Raw genomic sequence first — 23,455 nt, forward strand, 5'->3', positions numbered from 1 at the left:
ACACACACATACACAGATTCGCCTGCTGTTACCACCCACGGCCAATTAAAGTGACGACTGGATGTCTCAGTGGAGTTCACTGGCAGTGGCCCTGCAGATATCTCCATATTCATCATCCTGAATTTATTCATCACCAGTCTGCTTGTCCAAACAGTCTCATCTACATTTCCACAGCTCTGTTTCTTTCTAATCATTGTCTGTTACAAGGTTAAGCAACGATGTGGTTTCCAACTTGCCTTCATTTACTCAAAGACTGTACTTAAGTACAATATTGAGGTACAGTATGTTGACTTTACGTGAGCATTTCAATTTTATGCTACTTTACAATTCTGTTCCACTACATTTCAGAAGGCGAGGAGAGAAAAGGAAATAGTGTACTCATTACATCAATGTTTATCTGACAGCTGTAGTTAATGGTTACTTTTCAGATCAAGACATCTAAAAACAAGAACAAACAACAACAAAGGTTGTCAACCTCATGGTCATAGAGGGAAAGTCAGCCCGTCAATGCTAAGCAACACAAACTACATCCTCCAAACTGATCATATTGAGGTGCTGATTCAACTAATCAGCACCTCCCTAAAACACTTCCAACCAAAGCTGAACATTATATCCATCATGAAGGCAGCACTCATCGCAGGACTTTTGTGGTAGACTGCATTTCTTTATTAGGTACACATAGCTATGTGTACCTAATAACACAGCAGTTTACATGAGGTCCTTATATATTTGGATCCCATCCATGCATTTCAAGCTGTTTCTGCAGTATCTGTAAACCACCAGGGGAGGGAGACTCTGACTCACATCAAAGTGTCACACCTGTCACTTCAGACACCATCAGCGTTCGGCCTCGCAGATAATGTCGCAACTCGTGCTCATTATGTTTGTGTACAGAAATGCATTAAATCCTCACTCAGCGAACCTGTTCACTGCATTGCATAATACCAGATACATTCTAGCCGTCACTCGTTTGATCCACATAGCCTCAGTGAACCCTACATTCAGCTGGGAATAATACCATATCACTCTGGCCAGGGCCACTGCAGGACAGCCTGCAGCAACCAGAGAGAGAGAGATAATTTCTGGATGCCCCGGGAGTGTGAGAGGAGAGTAAACAATACAGAGTCTGGTCCCTTCCTCTCATTGTTGCTGCCGCTCTGGCTGGAAGACCATTGTTTGATGAGAGGCTGATGATGGCAGATGCAGTCGAAGTGATGAATGAATGCGGCTCTTTGCTGAAGACAGAACCATCAGTGTGAGGTGCTTTGTTTAATATCATTTTGTTGTGGCTAATTTTCCTTTTATTCAGTCAAGTATCCCACTGAGAACAAAAAAAAGCAGCACAAAGGCTTGAATAAAGGTTGCTAGACACTAAGAAAACAACATGTACACTGAGATACAAACTGACAGATTAGAAAATCTAATAGTGAAAGGGCAAGATAAGCTTAATGTGACCTACAAACAGTAGGAGAGGCTTAAAAAGTGCCTCAGAGCCCTCATGAGATTTTTCAATTTAGAAAGGGCAGAGTATTTGAAGCACAAACAACAGAGCACAGCCAAGTCTATATGGCAAAGGGTCCAAGAAGCAATGTCTTCATGAAACGACCTCCACTTGCCTGTCGACAGCAGGCTGGAGGTGGCCTATCTGCTCAACATGTTCTGCACCTCAAATCATGGAGCTATCAGGGGTGTCACAGCTGAAATAAAGGTAAAATTTAGGAATATTATACTGTAAACACATTAAACATTTTGTCCACCCTGCTTCCTCTGAAGAAACTTATGTTCTCTTAAACTTCAATTGTTTGTGTTTTCATCTTCAGCCATGTTAAATCGGTCTATCATTCGATCAATCTGTCTATCTCTTTCAAGACTCAAATATTCAAACAACTACTGGATGGACTGGACATAATTGATGAATCCTACTGACTTTGTGGATCCCTGACATTTCATGCAGAGTCATCATCAGGTCAACTAACAACATTCCCATCAGAATGCATGTTTGCAGATGATGTCATGTCACTCTTTTGTTGTGGCTGGAGAGGGAGGGCAGGAGGTGATTTTCTGCATAGGAAGCACAATAACATGCTCAAAATGCCAATGTTTTGTGTTGTTTACGGTTGCTCAAATCAATCAATCCGAGAAAAATATGAGGAGCTTTTATGGAGTACCAAAAGTTGCTGTCACAAGGCTCAAAAATTCAAGAAATTGACTGAAAAATGCCACAAAAACTGGCTTGTTAATTGTCTGCGGTTGGGAAGAGCCGAGTCGGATAATGGTGGAAATGGTGTAATATTAGCTATTGTTTTAAATATGTGGTGATAGATTTAAAGTACTTGCAACATGACAAACGACAATCAATGTTAACAGTTTCACATATGATCGTAAATAACGTACTGGGTCTTTAGTGGTCTTTAACCTCAACATTCAGTGCAAAATATGTTCTGATTTTCTGTTTGTACTTTTCTCTCATAATTTCATCTAAACTGGCCCAGTAAGAACTTTCCTCCATCTTGTCCGTCACGGTTTTCACTTCCTGCCTTCCATCTGAATTTAACCTCACATGACTGCAAATAACCTAATCGCAAATGTTAGCATGCTAACACACTGAACTCAGATGGTGAACATGGTAAACACATCCGTTACCTGTCAGCATGTTAGCATTGTCACTGTGAGCATGTTAGCATGTTGGTGTTATTGTTGAGCTCAAAGCACTGCTGGCCTTAGTACAGCCTCACAGAGCTGCTAGCACGTCTACAGACTCTAAGCCTTTTTATGTAAACCCTGATCTGAAAAGTAACCAGTAACTATTATGTCAAATACACACCACGGGGTGAAATGTATCCATCATACAATGCCCTCAAAAATTGCGACAATGGAATAGAAAGAAAAAGGAGTATCCATGGCATGGTCAGATTTCAGTTCTGTCAGTGATGATGCAAAATGATGATTCATGAGTGTTCTTTGTTCTGGTCAAATGACCTCCAAACAATCTCTCAGATGAGCAAATCATTAATAATTAACGAATGTGGTGAGTGCATTTTACAGAGAAAAGCACCAGAGGGCAGCCCCATGTGTGTCTGAGGCTCAGTTATACAAAGGATACTGTGATATCCAGACTACAAACAAACAAAATACTACAACTGTATTTTTTGATCATTACATCTTCACCTAATAGTTGTGTCTGGAGCTGTGTTTATCATATTTATATACAGTTGTGATACTGTGCACCATCAGTACAACAGGCTCCACTGAAGTACACATGACTCAAGGGGATAATGGCCATTACACACAGCATGCCCCGTCTGCAAGGCTTCAACTGCTCATTCTGCACATAAGAGAAACTAGAATAACTGCACTGCGGTTGTAAGCTTCTGCAAACCAGACAAGTTGCAGTTTACATCCAAGTCTGTCCAGACTCATATATGTCCTGGGGACTCTGAGGGATTTTAATAAAAGGTATTAAGTGTCTTTTGTGGTGAAATGCAAATGATCACTATATTGACATGTGTGATTCCAGTGAATAATGTCCAGTGAGAAATAGGCTGAAGCTTCACACACATCTTCAACCCAGCAGCACAGAAAATCTATACAATGACCACAATTTCAAGGTAGACACCAAAGATTAGTTTCAACAATTCAGTATCTGACCGAATGTGAAATGTGAACACAATCTCTTGTTCTGTTCCTGATTTATGGTGTTTAATGATGGTGTGTTGTGAAGGTGTGTGTGAATGAGTGAGCACTTCAATGTTGTGGGGCACTTCAGATACAATGCGCTGTACTGCTCCTGATGAGCAGGTTAGTACGTGTAACGTGTGTGTGTGTGTGTGTGTGTGTGTGTGTGCGTGTGTGTGTGTGTGTGTGTGTGTGTGTGTGTGTGTGTGTGTGTGTGTGTGTGTGTGTGTGTGTGTGTGCGTGTGTCATGTGTTGTTAAGTGCTTTGAGGCGTTTTCACACCTGACCGACGCCTCAAGGTGTTCCTGAGACACTGTTTTCATGGGAGAGCCTATGGGCATACATATGTATGTATGGACGGACAGACAACCCAAAAACATGATGCCTCTGCCCATGAGGATCGCAGGCATGGAGGTATAAAAATGAACAGAACTACTTATACTGACAGCTGCAATAGTTTCCACTCTCTGAGTCCTTCTTAAAACACAGATGGCTCTCTCTCTCTGATGGGGATAAACTGATATTTTTGAAGTACGTGTTTACAAATTTGCAGTATGTACACACTGTATGCATGCAACAGACACTCACGACAATGCACCCGGAATGACGGGGCCCAAATCAGTGTGTTACCTAACTGGTTATGCTGGTTTCTGGGGAGCTCTAAGCTGTCGGTTAGTCACAATGGCGTAATACAGTCCAAAACCCAAAGACGTTTTAGTATCATCTATAACAACAATAATTCTTAGATTAGATAAATATATCAATATATCAAAATATCAGAAAATTAATGTTCTGTCAATCAACTAATTGATTACTCACTGAAGTTCTACTACAGTAAAACAATAGCCACTTCCTCCAGCCGCAGAGAAACAATATCATATCAACAGTGCTGAGCAGATTAACCTTCACGGTAATTTAGATGACATAATCAGAAGTTTAGAAGCAGTTTGGCAGGTGGAGTCGTGTCGGCTGTCGGGCAGGCCAACACAGTGAGTGCTGCTGATTGGTTTTGTTGAGGATTCTGCATGTGGCTCACCCAGAGTAGTGATGTATGGATGCAGCCAAGGCGTTGCCTGATCCACCAGGAAGGATACCCAGCGGGGTACGAATGGCGTCCTCCCAGTCTGCTCTCTCCAGCAGACCATTTATCACCTGACAGACACGGGAAATAGAGCTCTGATCAGGTGTTGTCCAGCTGTGTAAGCCGGCAAGACTCTTCGTCTTGCTTGCTCACTTTTATCAAATATTGACTGATTTAATCAGAATTTGAAAATTTTTAGAGTGTATTTATTTAGGCATAGATCTTCCAGTGCTGCTTGTGTTAAACCTTTGAAGAATGTAAACAAGTTTTTTCTGCAAAAGCCTTTTTTACTTAGCAGAAGAAGCCATGCTTATCAAAAAACGATCATGAGTTTCGGTACTGAAATTCAAGTTCTGAACTGCACTAGTATCAAAATATTTCTAATGATTAATTTTCTGTCAATTGATTAATCAATGAATTGTTTCATCTCTGCATTTAGATGCGTTTCTTTCTTTGGGTTTTCAGTAATGTAATATTTTCACTGAATATACAGTATGTTTCACACTCATACACAGATGAATGCAAACAAATGAAACAAATTTGGAAACCTTTTATAATTGATCATGTTCATCTTGATACACAACAGCAGGAAACAATAGACATCTTGCATTTAATGTCGACTTTTTAGTCTCTGATTCCGATGTCAAGCCAAAAGGTGTGTGTGTGTGTTCTGATATGAACAGAGTGAACGTGTGTCTCTTTACCTCAAACAGAAGTCCATCTCCAGACATGATGACTAAAGCGTCCCACTGCGACAGGTCAGCCTCCTTCACCAGCTCTCGGGCGTGGTTCTGCCGCTCTGCAGAAAACACACATACATAACTGTAACAGGTGTTCATGCAGGTGTGTTTCCTGCAGAAGTAATCTAGACTGTAACACTCGGATTGATGCATTGAAGAGAAACTTGTCCTGTCAGCTTCCACAGAGAGGTCAGAGGTCAGCTCTAATGGAGGTGTGAGAGACATTTGGTGTCTTCCTAGAGTACTTCCACAAGACACTCACATGTTATTCAGCAAATGACAAAAAAAGACGATGAGATCTCAGGTAATGGAAGAGCTCAAGTCTCCTTGTAATCTTCTTTCCTTTTTGCCCTTCAGCTGCCAAATTAAAGTATCGCCGTGGGACAGAAAGCTGATATACGGTCTTAAATGAAGCGTCAACCACACTGCCAATTAGATCAGGACAACTAAATTACTCAGCAGCACTCCGTCAAATGAATCTGGGGCTGAATAATCTGATGAAGTGGGACCTTTGTGACAGGGCCAGCATCCTCTTAAGGTGAACGACATAAGAGTAACTTCTTGAGTGACTGGAGATTGTCTAAGTCACCGTCAGTGTGCAAAAGGACGAATGTCCAAAAGTAAATGTGACAAACTATCTATTAACATTTCCTCAACAATAAAATCTTAGTGTCATGTCTTATACCAGACTCCTGTCTGATAGTGCTGTAGCTTTAAATTTGTAAATTGCTGTAAATTTAGGGATATGATCCCATTTAATTTAATGCCATGTCTCAATACAACTGAGGATTCCTATGCTAACCTTTGTCCCTCCCAAATTGACTACCTGGTTGATAGTGCTACAGGTTCACTGTGTATGACACTTGACTCTGTTGCTCCCCTAAAAAAGAAGATATAAAACACAGGAGGTTAGCTCCATGGTATACCCCTAAAACCTGCAAATTAAAGCAAACTTCACGAAAAATCGAAAGGAAATGGCGTTCTAACAATTTGGAAGAATTTTGGATCGCCTGGCAAGACAGTCTTAAAATATACAGGAAAGCCCTCCGCAGTGCCAGGGCAGCCTATTACTCTGCACTAATAGAGGAAAATAAGAACAACCCCAGGTTTCTCTTCAGCACTGTAGCCAGGCTGACGGAGACCCATGAACCATGCATTCCTTTAGCTCTGAACAGCAATGACTTCATGAGCTTCTTTAATAATAAAATTCTTACTATTAGAGACAGAATTCATCGGCTCCTGCCGTCAACAGCTTTGTCTTCAAACACAGAAAACGTAGAAACTGACTCAGTCTGTTGCAGTTTTAGACTGCTTTACTCCCGTCGACCTTCACCAACTAATTTCAATAATTTCATCATCAAAATCATCAACCTGTATTTTAGACCCCATCCCGACTAAGCTGCTTAAAAATGTTTTACCTTTAATTGACTCTTCCGTATTAGACATGATTGTGTTGTTTTTATCAACAGGCTACGTACCACAGTCCTTTAAAGTAGCTGTAATAAAACCTCTACTTAAAAAGCCTACTCTTGATCCAGGGGTTTTAGCCAACAATAGACCGATAGATAGACCTCTGTACTAGTCTTATTGGATCTTAGTGCTGCATTCAACACCATTGACCATGGTATCCTATTGCAGAGACTGGAACACTGCGTTGGCATTAAGGGAACTGCGCTAAGCTGGTTTAAATCCTACTTGTCAGATCGCTCTCAGTTCGTACACGTTAATGACAACTCCTTCTGTGTTCCGTTCTGTGCTTGAACCAATTCTATTCACTTTATATATGCTTCCTTTAGGGAAGATTATCAGGAAGCACTCAATAAATTTCCATTGCTATGCAGACGATACCCAGCTATATTTATCAATGAAGCCAGAAGAAACCAGTCAGTTAACTAGACTACAAGCATGTCTTCAGGACATAAAGACCTGGATGACCTGCAATTTTCTGATGCTAAACTCGGACAAAACTGAAGTTGTAGTGGTAGGCCCTAAACATCTTCATCTCACTTTCTGATGACATAGCAGTTATAGATGGCATGACCCTGTCTGACATCCACTGCAACTGCTATTACTGTTACAGTACTACATCCCCTGTCATTGTTACTGTGATTGCATTGCTGTCTGTCTGTCTGTCTGTCTGTCTGTCTGTCTGTCTGTCTGTCTGTCTGTCTGTCTGTCTGTCTGTCTGTCTGTCTGTCTGTCTGTCTGTCTGTCTGTCTGTCTGTCTGTCTCTCTCTCTCTCTCTCTCTGACTGCATTTCTGTCTGTCTCTCTCTGTCTGTCTCACTCTCTTTCTCTTGCTCCCCCTCTCTCACCCAACCGGTCAAGGCAGATGGCCACCCACCCAGAGCCTGGTTCTGCCTGAGGTTTCTGCCTGTTAAAAGGAAGTTTTTTCTCGCCGCTGTTGCCAAGTGCTTGCTCATTAGGGAATTGTTGGGTCTCTGTAGATAAAAGAGCTCGGCCTGTATATGGAAAGTGTCCTGAGACAACTTTTGTTGTGATTTGGCGCTATACAAATAAAACTGAAATTGAAATTGAAATAGCCCAAAACACTGTCACAGTAATGCTTCACTATGTGGGTCTGTAACTTTCTTGAAGTTTCCTGAAAAAGACTAATTTGGTACTACTAATTATAGAAAATGGATTCTTAAATTAGTACATTTCCAATTAATTAATTCCAGTTAGTTGCATAATGTGGTGGTTTGGAGGAAATCTTGTCATGATGCTTAGTGGAGAGGTGTGGGGCTGTGTTTCCTGTGCTTCCTTGTTTGGCAGAGGCTGGGTGTGGTCTTCCAGGGGGCTGGGAGCTGCTCAGCTGGAGCTCATCTTAATCAGCACAGTATAAATACTGTGGACTGCTGAAGACTCATTGCCAGATTGTTTCCATTATTGAGTGGTATTGTTGGCCAGTTACTGTTTCCACTGTCATTACTTCATCCTGTTGACCTTTGAAACTCCAGTGACACTCATTACTCCAAGACAAATTAACATTTTAGCGGAGCACAGTCTGATGCTTGTTTTCTCTGGAATCCTGTTTTTTACTTTTCTGTCAGTCTTTTTTTTCATGCATGTTGAGGGATGCATCTCTCTTTCTCTATGCGGACTCCCTTTCCTCTGTGTGAAGGTGAGAGGGCAGAAGGAGTGCTGTGAGCTGGGAAGCAAAGTCAGTCAAGTGCAGCCGACTGCCACGTCTGCAGTCACAACTGTCACCTGCTGAGGCTCAACAACACTGGCAGCTTCCCTTCTGTCTCTTTACACTTTCAGACCATTCTTCATCATTTACTTTCACTCTTAAAAACAGCTGTCCTTTCTTATCTCTCATGGTATATTAATGTTGTTCAAGGTTATTTTGATTTTATTTGTTAAGGCATACCCAACTTGTTTTGGTAACAAATAAAAACAAACTTGGAGCTCATGTAGCATCTCACCCATTTCTTTTAAAGACCTCTACAGAGCAGCTACAACATGGCATGAGAATGAGAAAAAGGGGCCATAAAGCAATTGATAATTGACTGTAACTTCCTGTAATAATAGTGGTTTATCTCACCAAAGACGACTCAGTAAATGCTCCTCTGGCTGTATGAACAGATGTATGAATTACATGTTTGCCCAACAGAACGGATGTATTGGGCACTGTGAACTTATATACATCATTTTCACCCCAAATTTTCCCAGACTTTCCACGGACGAGAAAATAAGTTGTCCTTTTTTGTGTCTTGTCTGAGTAACTACCTTGTTGTTCCTTTTAATGGTGCCATTGTGCTGTCTTAGCCAAACAGAAGAACTGCACCGTTATCCTGTCCAAACACACACACACACACACACACACACACACACACACACACACACACACACACACACACACACACAGTCCTCTGGAGAGGGATTTGATTTCTTGGCCTCTCTTCTTCTGTTCCATTCTCTAAACTCTGCAGGATAAAGGAATCAATTCCTCCTTATCAGTCCAGTCACATCACATTTCCTTATCTATGCAGAGGCTGTACACTAAGAAGGATTGAAGGGCCCCAATCAGCAACAAAGCTGTGGAGCAGCGACACTGCAGTGTGGTGGGAGGAGTGAGCAGTTTTAGTATGCAACTCCCCTTGTCAGTTAGATTGATGACGGCAAAACGAAAGCAATGAGGGAAAACAAATATCAGGGATGGACGAATGGAGATAAGTTACACAGTGTAATGATGCTGCAGAGGAAAAAAAGAGGAGGAGATGAGAGCAGAAGAGAAAGGACAGGAGTGCGGTAGTTTTGTCCAGTTGAGTTTCTCCCTGTGGGTAGAGGCAGTGGATTGTGACTGACTCATTACAGTCATGCAGATCTCTGCTTCATTATTGGCCTCTGGTCACAGCCTGGACAGAGACTGTAGTGCACATTTTCAAAATGTCCTCAGAAGGATACAAAGATGAGTAACCCCCCAAGCTCCTCTGAAGATAAGTAAGACAGCAGATCAGAGTTAGGATTCTGGTCTTTCTTCCAACGTGCACGCATATATTAATGTTTGCTAAGAGCAAACTTTATGTGTACCTGGAGGATTAAACAATACAACCACTAGGGAGAATATCAGGGCCAAATCCTCTCTAACCTGCACTGAAATTTCTTCCTGAAAAACCTCAGATTTTGGACGAGGTGAACATATTTAAATATGGTGACACTCGAGGATACTACATTGATAATACTGATTTTTAGATTGCAAAGTGATTCATTGTTAGCAAACATCAAGCATTTATGAAGCAACATTACAATTCATTTGGAGTTTCTGGCCACCTGATGAATGCAAATCCATTATGCTGTCTCTTTCAGCTCTGTTTTTGCTCTCCACCAACTCTTGAGGGAAATATTTGGCTCTTTAGCTGCTACATGCTGCACTATGGTCACCCGCTAGTCGCTAACTTTGTCTGTCTGCAGCTGGGCAGGTAGCGTACAGTAGATTTTTGTTGCTGAAACAACTGCCTGCTGTTTGGAAAAGATGGCTTTGAGAACCAGAGTGAACCAAAACAGCAAAGCTGTAGCCAGACAGCTAAACAATGAGCGGAAACTCATCATGGGCTCTGTAAAGGCGAGGAAGATTCAGGTGATACTTTCTACTGTCACACTGTTTTCACAGTGTTCACAGTGTTGTAAAGAAAGCTCTGCCCTCATGATGACCTTGTATCACCCGACTAAAGGCAGCTCTAGGTGAGTCTCAACCCTGCTGTCACACACATCCTGACTGCAGTTCTCTTCTAACAGCACAGTCTAATAGCTGCAGTACGCCTCCACCAAAATGACAGCAGGTGATGAAAGTTAAACACCACCGCATGTGTGTGCATCATAGCACGCGCATGTGTGTGTGAGTATGTGTGTGTGTGTGTGTGTGTGTGTGTGTGTGTGTGTGTGTGTGTGTGTGTGTGTGTGTGTGTGTGTAGGAAACATTATAAAGACCGTGATAGCTTAGTCAGATACCGGGAGGTGCCTGAGGGCGTCGCCACATAGACAAACTCACAAATTTGGACACACACACACACACACACACACACACACACATAATCAAAACATGTGTTGTCTCTGACAAACGCACAAGGGAGCGCCTCAGGTGGCACTCCCAAAACCTTCCCAAAGCTGAAATACCTTTGAGAATGAGTTTTACGTCAGATGAACATCAGATGCTGTTACATAGACTTAGACTGTGTCACATGTGATCGTCACACTGTTCAGAAGCTGGTTAGTCAAGCTTGTCAGTCACTTCACAAGTCTTAAAACTGACAACACTCTGCAACTCATCAAAGATCCACAGACCCCTGATTAGGTTGTGCCATGGCTACAGCAGTGACTGATGCTGCCCTCAGCCAAGCCTAAACCATGATGAGCTAACAAAAGCTTAAACATGGGAAATCTCTTGCAGTGGAAAAAAGTACCCAAACTAAGCAGCAATCAAAATGTAGTTCAAGCACTTTAGAAAGTATATTTACACCAAGCAGCAGTTATATGAAGTGACAATAACCACATGAAACAAGTAAAATCCTGGAAATGCTTGCTTTTGGGTCACAGAGTGATGTTGGAAAGACTTGTCCTACTTTACAAACACTTTACAAACACTGAGTCTACAGTGTAGGGGTGGCAGTTGTCAAGAAGTTAATGTCATAGAGAGAGAGCAGAAGTGGGGGACTGCGCCATTTAGACAAGATGAAAAACACTGAAATCACTCTTTTTTTCTTTGGTATTCTCTAAAAGGTTCGTGCAAAGATTTAATATTTTGCTCTCATCACACCAGGGAAGTAGCAAAAGACAAAAGAGAGAACAAAAAGAGACCACAGACAGGTTGTCAGAGGGGATATCTGTCTCCTCTGCTAATTATTTGTCATTTACATTGAGCAGATGAAACCGAGCACGAGGGGAAGGCGAGCTGTCGTTTAACTAATACTGTCTGACAGACATCTTAGGGAGCCTGAGCAGCGAGGGAGACCGCCTGGGAGGAATCAGTGCGCCATCTTTCATAGACACGTGCGGAAACTCACTAACAAACGCAAAGAACACTCACTCAGACAAACACACACACTCTCTCTATCTCTGCATGGAACCCCAGCAGCAGCGCAGTCATCCTTCATCTGTCCTCCACCCCTGGCAGCGCCCACGAAGCTGCCACACAGCCAAGGATCCAGTAACGAATCCGTTAACATCCGCAGACACGAGACTTCTAACCATATGGCCCATACAGATCCCAGTGATACACAAGATGCACAAGAACAGAGAGACAAGCTGTTTATCCAGTATTATGGCCAATTACATTATTAGGAAAAATTAGCAAAACTGTCTCTTATCTAAAACTAAGTATATTGATGCTGTCGTTGAGATAGATGTAGCATTGGGTATAAAATATTCAGACGCACACAGTTTTTGACACAGTCTGTTATGTTAAATGTTTGCTTTCTGTCTGACGAGGCACCCTTTAGAAAGAGTTTATAGATGTGACAACTGCTTTTACTAATGTTTAATAAATCATTTAGTTATGCATTACAAGTCAGTTACAAGCAAGTATAAAGGGTCACGCTGTTCTTACTAATAACCATTAATAATAACGCTTGATTACCATCAATTAAATATATTGGATGTTTCTATAGTTCCAATAAATTAAACGTGATGTGAAAATACCCTCTTTCTTCCTCCTCTCCTGATTAGGTGAATTAAAGGTTATTTTGAAACCAAACCAGAGATAGTGGTGATTATTAGAACAGTTTAAGGACAAAGCAAGAGGGTTTTGAAGAGTGTTATTTTGTCAAGTTTGAATAAAGTGTGTTTTATAAAATTTGTTTTTGTGGCTTCAGCGACAGTGATAGCAGCTATTTCTGGTTAAATAAAAAGGATCTTACTTATCTAACAAAAAGGTCTTTCTCTGTCGGGATCCTTTCCAAGCTGTTGTCAGACACACACAATCTGTGCCAGTCTGTGGCACTTTTAGTGGATGTACATCGACCGTGCCCAAACGTCCGGAGGAATTATATTGCAGCCTGTTTGCTGCAGGACTCTCACGAAATACTGGACCAATTTCAAAATCTCTTGTCCACATTAGTCACCTCGACCACAATACATGGGAGAATAGGGTCCATAAATACAGAAACATTTGACCTGAATTTCTCCCTTTTTGTCCCAGACATCGAAATCTTTCAGGACACGTATCATCAAACCCCAATGTGAAACCACAAATCTTCACACTCTTGTGCTGAGGCGTCAATCAGGGCTGGAGCTCTTTGGCAGAGATTAGAGAGAAGGTTTTATTTTAGAAGTCTATATGTTTAAGAGACTGTCTTTCACTGCGGTATCCAAATTTCCCTTTCAGTAGTCATGCTCTTTCATGTAGACGTAGATCTGGGGATTAAATCTATTCTTATGTATTCTCCAGGATTAACTTGTCAAAAAGTACATCTCAGAAATCACAAAAAGCTCAGGTTTTTTTTTTCCATCATTTTCAGCACAGTGCCAGTAAGATGATTTCTCATGTGTCTCGGTCTTCCTCTTTCTCTGTCTGCCCTCTTTTCTCTGTCTGTGCCATGAAAGACACATTTTTTGTCTCTTTTCTGACACTGCAGTGATTTGTGGACAAACCCAGGCAGAGGGTGAAACTTGAAATAAAAGCTGAGGGAAAACTCAAATGAAAAACTGAAACGATCAGCCTGAGAGCGTCTATCTGTCCTGACACAGCATGGGATGAGTGTTTCTAATACTGTGCTGTATGATCATTACCACCCAGTGACGAGTATGAAGAAGATTATATCAAACCGAGTCATGGCAAAAGGGGATTTTGTGCAAACGTGTTTATCATGGACGTGTCTTTATCCATATGTATGTCTGTCTGTGTGTACATGTATTTATTGCATAACAGCTCTGCATGCATATGGGTCAGAGGCAGTTGATCAGCATAATGGTGGTGACAGTATGAAAACACGAAGAGGATTTACACTGGAGGACGGGTATGGGGACTCAGAGAGAGAAGCAGGGCCAGGGAGGGAGGTAGTGTTGTTGCTGTTATTGTGGCCTTTGCTGAGCTGTGTGTATGAATGTGTACGTATTGGTGTGTGATCATCCACTCTCCTTTTTCTGCCCTAGCAGTGGGAAATGGATCTAAAGAAAGGCAAACTACCCAGGAAGATAATGCCTTCTTTGATTTGATATTCTTATTGTGGCCAGTTTCTTTCGACCCTGTGGAACAGGTAGGGATTAAATATCTTGCTCAAGGACACTTGAGCATGTACATACTCGATGGGAACTGAACCCGGCCTCCTTGGATGGATTGACTAACCGCCAGTTAATCCTGCAGCCGACCAGTGTTGTGCCTGAACGCGTTCATTGAACGATAGTTCATGAACTCGTTCATATTTTGGGCGAACATGAACTGAACGTACTGTATTACTGCCTGATGAACGTTACTGTGAACTCCTTCATTCTGGTGTCTGTGAACGGCACCCTCTCTCAGTTTAACTTTGTTCAATGGGTGCCAGATTTCTATACAGCCTTCCAGGCGAAAAACCCAGCAAAAACACACCGTAAACAGGCCTTAATATGTAGGGGGAAAAACACCCAATCTGGCAACACCAGCCACCAGTGTCGCACCGCCGTGTATGTCATCAAAACAAAGAGCAGCATGGAGGCGACAGCAGCAAGGAGGCGTCGTATGACCATTTAAACGAGTTTTATGATGAGGTCGGTGAGGATGGGAAAAATCTTACATTTCTGTGCAAACTTTGCCTGCCAGCTTTCAAAAAGAAAATCCGCACTTCAGTCACATCCACAGCAAAACCTGAAACGGCACATTGAACTGAAGCACCCAGCTCGCTTTTCAAGGTATGTTCTGACGCATAGTTACAGTGTTAAAACTGCTAAAATAATTGCTGTCTGTGGTTCTATATGGGCTGTGGCAATAATTTTGAAAAATAATAGCTCGCAGCAACAAATGGGAAAAAAAGAACTATGAACTAGTAATTTTTTGGAACGGTGAACTTAGTTCAAAATTTTGAATTATGAACTATGAACTGAACTAGTTCATTTTAAAATTTGTGAACTGAACTTTGAACTAGTTCATGTAGAAATAACATTGTTGACACAGAAAACAAATTAGCAGAAAATATTAAAATTACATGTTCTAAGTAAAAATGTGTCTCCTTGAATAAGAGTGAGCAGACTAAAGCCGGGATCAGATTACACGATTTTTTTTGTTTTTTTGTCAAATCTAACCATCACAGCGCCATATACTCTCACCATGTCTCGGTCAGGAGACTGGCAAGACTACACATATGGCCCTGATCGATCACAGCTCGTCTTATTTCACGCATGAGTTCAGATGTCATTGGGGAGGTGGGTGAAGCAACTGTCAATCAAACTGACAGAAGTGTTGTGTGTGATGCTTGTGGTCTTGTGTACCATTAAAAAAAAACAGAGAAACGGTTGTGGATGCTCTATAACAGTATTGTAAAAGCAAATGCAAAGGCGGCGTCAACCCATTTAGTCATTATTTATACATTTACTGGGTAGCATCTGGATAAATAAAACAGCGAGTTTGACATATAGTCATTTTATTTCCATAGTTATTAAGGAGCAGGCTTGGCCGTGTTTGCCACATCAAGCAGGTTACTTTAATGTTTGATCTGGAATTAGTCATGATAAGCATATGCCTGCAGGTAAGACTGGAGATAATGTTATAACCGTACAGCAGCTACTCGCCGGGCTGATAAAGAACTTCCGCTATTTCTCACCAACATGTGTCTTTTTTGACTCGGTCATGTTATTTCCTCAAGGAAACATCAAATATGCAGGGGTACTGTTACCACAGCTAAATGAACTTTTTCTCTCTTTTACCTGACTGCGATCTGGAGAGAGCACCTGATTGATAAATGCTCTGGAACATGTCGTGGGACAACAAAATTCTGCTAGTCTTTGCGTCAGGTTGTTGTGGGGCATCTTAGACGCCACAGGACAGGTCACTTAGCATGTCTCACTTAACAAGTACAAACACCCAATGGTCATTCACAAACTGCGATGACACTGGTAGTTCATCAGCCATGACAAACCGTCTGAAAATCGGGCCAGAATCGCGTAGTCTGAATGAGGCATTAGAGCTTTTATACACGTAAAACTAGATTGTTTTGGTCTGTGTGGACTCGTGCATGCTCTCCTGTGGATCTCTGTGTGGTGCGTACCAGTGATAACCAGAGTGTGTGGGACTCCCGCCTCATTGAGCATTCGTTGGATGTGGTTGTTGTAGAGAGTGAGCGCCTGTCCTTTCCCGCTCTGTGGGTTCACCAGCAGCATCATCCGGCACGGGCGAGATAACTCGCTCATTGACACCCCTACAGAGAGAGACACGAGACATGTCATGGATGACTGCAATGAAAAGGGAAAGCACAGAAGGGCGGATCAACTAATCATGTTGCAAAATTTCAGAACGGGACTTCATCTGCAAGCAGAACCCGAGACATGTCGAGTCTGATCTTGAAACTTCTGCTCTTTTTTAAATAGCATTAAAATTATTAAAAACATTTAGGACTCACCCAAAATACTTGTTAGTAATATATGCAGAGCAGAATCAATTTAGGAGAAATAATAGTAAACAGTAAGGTCACCTCCCCACAACCCAAACCCCTATCTTCAAATCAAGAATGGCCTATTATACGACACTGTACCCTGTGAAGATGATGTTTGTTTGCCTTTCTTCAGACCATGTGGACTGACAGCACAGTGAATGGACAGATTTTGTTTTGAGGTTTTTTCCTCACGGTATGAATCTAACAATAGCTTACTGTTCAGCTTTGGAAACTTGAATCTCAAACATTTATTTCCTTCCCAGTCTTAGTCGAACTTTTGGATTAATAATATATTTAGATACAAACACACACAACTACAAGTAATTAATTTTCCTTTCATCTCACTGCACTGCTGTGAAAGCCTGTCTTCAGTCTTCAGTCTTTGCCATGCATGTGTGTGCATGGCAAAGACTCATGACATTAAGTTTGTCCAGTATAACAAGATTAAGTTTATCTGATACTTTATATTCCAAGTGCATGTAAATGTCCTGAGTGTCGGATGGGTCAGTAACACAAGAGCAGTGGAGCAGGAATTGCACAGGGGAATCTGTGTACCTGGATATTTGGAGATTAAAAATGAAAAAAATAATAAAAAAAATAGAGTCCACACACTAGATATTGCGCCCATAAAACTTATTTCTCTATCACCATGTGACTTTTCAGAACATGGTATATTTATATAAACACATTCCTGTATATTTGTTCCTCCACAGCAGATTATGTGATCACTTCAATCTATAAATCTGTTTGTATATTTGTTGGTGTTGTGTTCAATGCACTCAGTTATGTGCTGCCTAATCCTCTGTGTTATTATTATCTTACAGTATATTAAATCCTTTTTGATTGGCATTTTGCTTTTAATTGAGAGTCAGTGCAGAGAGACCTGAAACATGAGGCAAGAGAGGCAACAGAACACAGACAGTATATCATATTTAGATTTGTGGATACAATGAAATACAAAGGTCAGCAGGAAGTTATGCCCCATCATGATACACACACTTACACACACACACACATACACAAGACTACTCCTACATTGCTTGCATCTAAAGATGGATGAGTTCAGGAGTAGCAGCCTCTTTGGTAAATTTTTAACTGCAGGGTTGATGCAAATGAGTGTTCAAAATATCTTAGGGATCAAACAGATTTCTGAGGGTTTACACGGGGTTACACAGATCTTCCATTCCACAGATCCCCAATCTTTTTACAACGCTCTGAAGATTACGATCTCTCAGAGGCGCAGCATGGGGCTGAAGAAGGGAGGAAGCTGGTTTTGGCCTTCTGTCCTACAGCATCTGAGGAGGATTAATTAAGTACTGCAGAAGACCGTGCTTTGCCAAAATATGATTTATTATTTGATATGTGAGAGGAGACAGGGAACACGAAGAAGAAATATGGATACGATGGACATCAGTCAGCTGATAAAACTGTGCTGATAATAAACTAGAAGTTCTAAGTGGGAGGTGATAGGGAGGATAATAGGATGGTATCTCACATGTTACACTACAGAGAAATTCTTTATCTCTCTACAAATTTGGAGCAAGTTACAATCAATTTTCTCTCCTTTTCCGCCTTCAAAAAACAAAAAACGTTTCTTTAACGTCTCAGCTGGGAAATAAGTTGAATAAAAGGAGAGAGTGTGACAGGAAGCCATCATTGCAGGTAGGTACATAAAGTCCTCTCTGCTGTACAAACAGCACACTCCAGTGTGTCACACACACACACACACACACACACACACGACAAACCATTTCAGTGAAGCAGCCTCATCGGCAAAAAGCCTGCAGTGAGATTCCTCTCACTTTGTATTGCAGGTTTTTTCTTTAAAGATCAAAGCATGGTGAGCGTGGAAGGAGGCGAACCATCCAAACAAGTCTGACAGCTGATAAATGAGTAAGGATGGGCGGAAACAGCTGAGGTGCACATGCTCCAGGGATAGGCACATCTGACTGGTTCAAAACCTAATTGGCAGGGTTGGTTTTAATGGATACCATACTTCCAGCTGAGTCACACGACTGGAATGCAGTGTAACAGGTTAGAAAAATGTTCACACATTAACGCACCTTAACCTTTCCTTGCTCACCTCTGTCACTGGAGGCTGACCTGACTCATCGGTCAGGCTTTTTGTTCACTGATAATCCTGAATGTTACTGCAGGCTGCTGTCACCTCAGTATGCACTCATTTAACAGTTTATTAGGAACACCAAACCAAAACTAATGAAGTCTGATACAACGGCCATGCAATAAATCCTACCTTCAACCATTCTAGCAAGGTGCTGATTTAACTTTACCAATATTTTGGAGGATGTAGTTTGCGGTGCTGTTGAACTGTGCTGCATTGTACTGAGACGTGTTTTTAATCTCAATCTAGCCTCATTGATAGAAATGTGACGGATATGCCTGATTACAATTTAGCAGTATCGTGCTGCAATAAAAATTTAATTGTACCACATGTCAAAGTGACAAAGTGCAGTAAAATGTCCAGAAATAACAAACAATTGTGAGTAAATTAAAATACAGGGAGGTTAAGAGTAAGATATATGTGTCAGAATGCTGTTTAACTGCATAACAAAAATGTACATTTCCTGTATCGTTAAGACAGGTTTATAAAAGCACCACCGCTTCCTCTGTAGGATGAGTATTTCGATGGAACCATTTCTAAATCATAACAACTGGACTCCTGCGGGAAAGCCACACAAGTGCCCTCATGAATCAGCTGGCATGACAGCTGGCACTGAAGGCCCTGACCTTCCTGTCCATTTGCCCCAACACCCACGCAGACCTTGTTGGCTAAATCCAACCCCATGCCACTTCCTGTGTGCAACCCCTCCCCTTCTCAAAACATTCCTCAGGGCACTATCTATCTACCCATCTCTGTCTGTCCACGCTCTGGGTTTCCTCCTCCATGATTAGCTCGCCTGGAGCCGCGTCATGGCACAGAGCCAAAGTGTAACTTACATTTAATAAGGCACGCTAAAATCTACAAAAACATGTGTAAACGTATACTTTAAAAACCTCCCCATCGTATATATATATATAGACATTGTCCGCCATGATGGACATCCTGCAGGGGACTTCTGATGATAATGCAGATTTTTGAGGAATGGTGGTGAATGACAACAGATGATGTGCCTGGTTTGTTTGGATAGGGAGGGTGTGGTCCTGATTGTCCAGTGATGATATAAGTTGCTACTGATGAACATATTAAGTCAAACACACTTATTTTTGTCCAAAATGATGACCAACAGTGATGACATAATGGCATAATGACCTAGACTAAACAATCTCAGAAAAAAGTAAATGACTGGGATGAAGTGATAAAAGGGATGACAGGACTGAAGCAACCTAACTGAATCATCATCCTCACAATACAGCAGCCAAGCTGAAAATGATGAAAAACAACAGAGCCCTGCATCTCAACTGCGTTCACTTGATCTGTGATTACAGACGTCTCATCTGCGCCCCTCAAACCAAGAGCATGGGAAGTGTCCCAGATCTTAATGGAATAATCACTACCGAGGTATTCGTTATAGGAAATGACAGCCTAAATGAAAGGGAAAAACCCAGGAGCAGGAAAAAACACATTTTCCGGCGAGGTTCCCTATAATAGCTATGGTATCTGGGTGCATATAGAGTCTGAGAATAGAAAAACTTTCTTAGCTTTGTCTGACATTCAGTGTACATTCAGCAGTACATCAACTTCTATTGACCAGACACAGAGATGAAGGTTCAACTATAAACATACTGCGAAGAAGGTTTTGTTCTGTTCTCAGCATCATAAAACAAGACACATTTGCATATTTGTTTGCAATTCTGCTTTTTAAAGATATAATATAGCAGCATTTCATTTTACTGACATACAGACGTTTTACATGATGGGACGAGGGCAAACATTACTCAGCATATTGCATCTTCATTATGCAAATGAATAGAATTATCCACGACCTTACATGGTCACTGTCTCAATAAAAAGCACCACTGCTGCTTGACGACTCACACTGATTCACTGTGATGACCCGTGCATACATCAGTCAGCCATGCTGGTGTCTCACTCAGCTTCCTCTGAATCAGCTCCCCATCAGCAGTGAAGCGTGACAAAGCTTCAGCCGTCTGTGATTAAGGAAAGCGGCACCGGTCTTGTTAAAATAATGCCAGGCTTTCGTCACGCTTTGCTGGGCCCACACCGTGCCAATCAGCCAGCATAAATTTGCAACTCAGATGGGACCAGTCTCACTCTGTCCGGATTTGGTGTCATTGGGGATTTCAAGGGAGAGGAAAGACATCAGGACACATTTTGATTTGTGTCTGGAAGCGCATTTCATTCGTAGGAAAAGACGATGCCCTTATTCAGTGTTCAAGTCAAATTGCTCAGAGCATGATCACAAGTCCCCCACAAATCTACAATATGGAATGGAATTAACTACAGAGTGTTGCTGGCAACATGGTTGCAAAGCCACCATCATCATCATCATTATTGCACCTAAATAAAATCCAATATTAACACAAATATGACTAATCCACACTTGTTTGAGGTATGAGGACATGGGTGACTGTCAATAGTTTCGCACTATTCCACTGATCAGCAAGTGGTAGACTCATTCCAGGAAATGCAGAAATGTGCGAACAAAGGCAGTGAGGAGCGAGACTGGAAAATAATACAAAAATGCAGGATAACCACTGACTTTGCTTTGGTAAAGGAATGCATTCAACACATCTGTTAGACCTCAAAGATTCATGTGTTCTGTTAGTAACACTATCTAATTTAAGATTATTTCAACCTTGTGACTACAAGGCTTTCACAATCTTGGAACAATCCTTGAACACTCCCTGATCAGAATAATGAAAGGTAACGTTCCTCCCATTCTGTCGACACTGCTCGAAAGCAACATTGAAAAGCGTGCTACCTCATGTTAGCGTGATCAATCAGTAACAGTGAACACAAAGGTGCTTGATAAAGTTTCTCCGTCTGCTCTGTTTCCTTTGTGTATATGAGATCTGTGCCTTTCACAGATCTCATATACACAAAGAAAACTCTACAGATTGATGTTTGACTTGTAGCAACACGGAAACTGTATATCACAGTACTGATGTGTTTTGTAATGATGTTCACTACTGTCAACCAACAATGTTCACTCATGGTTAAGTAATTCAAAATCATATAAGGTCACGTAAGTGCTACTTGTGTACACATGGTGTGCTCTCTGGCATATGGCTCTGTATTCAAGGTACAAGGGTCATATATTTATCATTCTACAACACAGGGTTGTACAGACTGCAGGTTGTAGGGCTATGCTACACAAGAAAAAACTATGTTTTATGGTGGAGTGTGGAGGTTGAAGAGTCTCAGAGCCTGAAGAAAGAAGCTGCTCTGTGGTCTGGTGGTATGGTAGCGGATACTTCTGTACTGCTTGCCAGGCTGAACAGACTGTGGCTGGGGTGGTATAATCTTTAGGTATCCTTTGGGCTCTGTGCAGCCACCTCACCTCACAGACATCACTGATGTTCTGTGCAGCTTTAATCACCCGCTGCAGAACCCTCCAGTCCTGGACTCTGCACATCCCATGCCGGTTTTGGGATGTTTCCAAGACAAGAACTTGGCACAGAAATTTTGCCTTGTTAAGTTTCCTGCAGAAACACAGAGTCCTGTGGTTTCATGCTGTTATCTCCTATCAATCTGCACAGGTCATGGTCATTAGATGGAGACTAAAGACAGCAATGTGCATATTTCACTGGTTTTTAAAAAGTTAGCTCGAATCAGTTGTAACTTTGTTATGATTGGATATCAAAATATGTTTATTTTTCTTTCTTTTCTCTCATGCAAAATCAGACCTAGAGCACGGTGACAGAGGATCCCTCCCATTCAAAGCCATGTACCGTGCCCACTGACAGGTTTGTGTCCTACTGAAGACAGCTCTTACGTTTCTGTTTCCTGCTCAGTGCGCTAAGCCTTGAAAAACACCCATTAGGAGGGAATCCAGTTTCCACATTAAGGGAATTAATGGATTAACATGTATTTAACCTGGCATTTATACCCTGCGTGGCCCCTGCAATATGACAGATATGTCCAATCACAATCTGCTAGATGTTAGCTTTGTCCCTGCTGAGGGCAAAAGCCAGATAGTCTATCATATGCATGGTACTCTGTATCTCATGCAGTCTGATGAAACCAAAAAAAAAACAACAACACAGAAGCAATACATCTTAAGACACTAATCGGCATCTAAAGCTGAGAAATACATTGCAAATGCAATGAAAAACGCGTAAACATGCAAACTGACTCGAATCATAGAGTCTGTTTCATGCGTCCTTTAACTGAGAGCATCTGAATCCGGCCTGCTGTGCTGAAGTTTTCTAGAAACATCCCTTTTGCAGATATGAGTTTGCCATCTGATAGCAGCACTGTAGTGAACCGCATACCAACTGTAACCTCATGCTAGCAATTTAGAGATACAGCACAATGTCTGGGATGTTTCCATCATGATTAGAGGTTCAGTTCTTAAACTAAAACGTCACATCATTCATGGTAAAATGCTTTATTTGGAGTTTCAAGGTTTGGAGGTTTGTGAGTGTGGAGCGGAAAATGTGTCATTACACTGTGACAAGAGACTTTCTCGTGCTTGAGCATTGCTGAGGCGCCCACATTCTTACACGTGCATGCACAGGTACAGTCTCAGGATATGTCTGCGTTTATTCATTTCTTCTTTTTTGGTGGTTTTCTATACTCAAAGCTATTTACAGCACAAGAAATAATAAGTCTACTTCCACTTCACTACATTTCAGAGGAAAAAATTATACTTTTTACAAAACTACATTTATCAAAAGCAGCTGGTAGTTACGATGCAGATTTACAAAATGTATGATGACTATGTGAATATGACTCATTGTTACAGATTAAACA

General features: G+C 41.5%; 1 protein-coding gene across 1 annotated transcript in view; it reads right to left on the minus strand.

Annotated features, from left to right (window-relative positions):
- LOC139344546 (sphingosine kinase 1-like) overlaps positions 1-23,455 on the minus strand; it is a 34,403-nt gene that overhangs the window by 3,027 nt on the left and 7,921 nt on the right. Inside the window, exons 2-4 of the mRNA XM_070982829.1 lie at positions 16,174-16,323; positions 5,460-5,554; positions 4,711-4,826 (exon numbers count right to left, since the gene is read on the minus strand). Coding sequence (XP_070838930.1) covers positions 4,711-4,826; positions 5,460-5,554; positions 16,174-16,323 — 361 coding nt within the window. The remainder of the gene's footprint in view (positions 1-4,710; positions 4,827-5,459; positions 5,555-16,173; positions 16,324-23,455) is intronic.

Source organism: Chaetodon trifascialis, chromosome 2, assembly GCF_039877785.1.
Source record: "Chaetodon trifascialis isolate fChaTrf1 chromosome 2, fChaTrf1.hap1, whole genome shotgun sequence".
Taxonomy (NCBI): Eukaryota; Metazoa; Chordata; class Actinopteri; order Chaetodontiformes; family Chaetodontidae; genus Chaetodon; species Chaetodon trifascialis.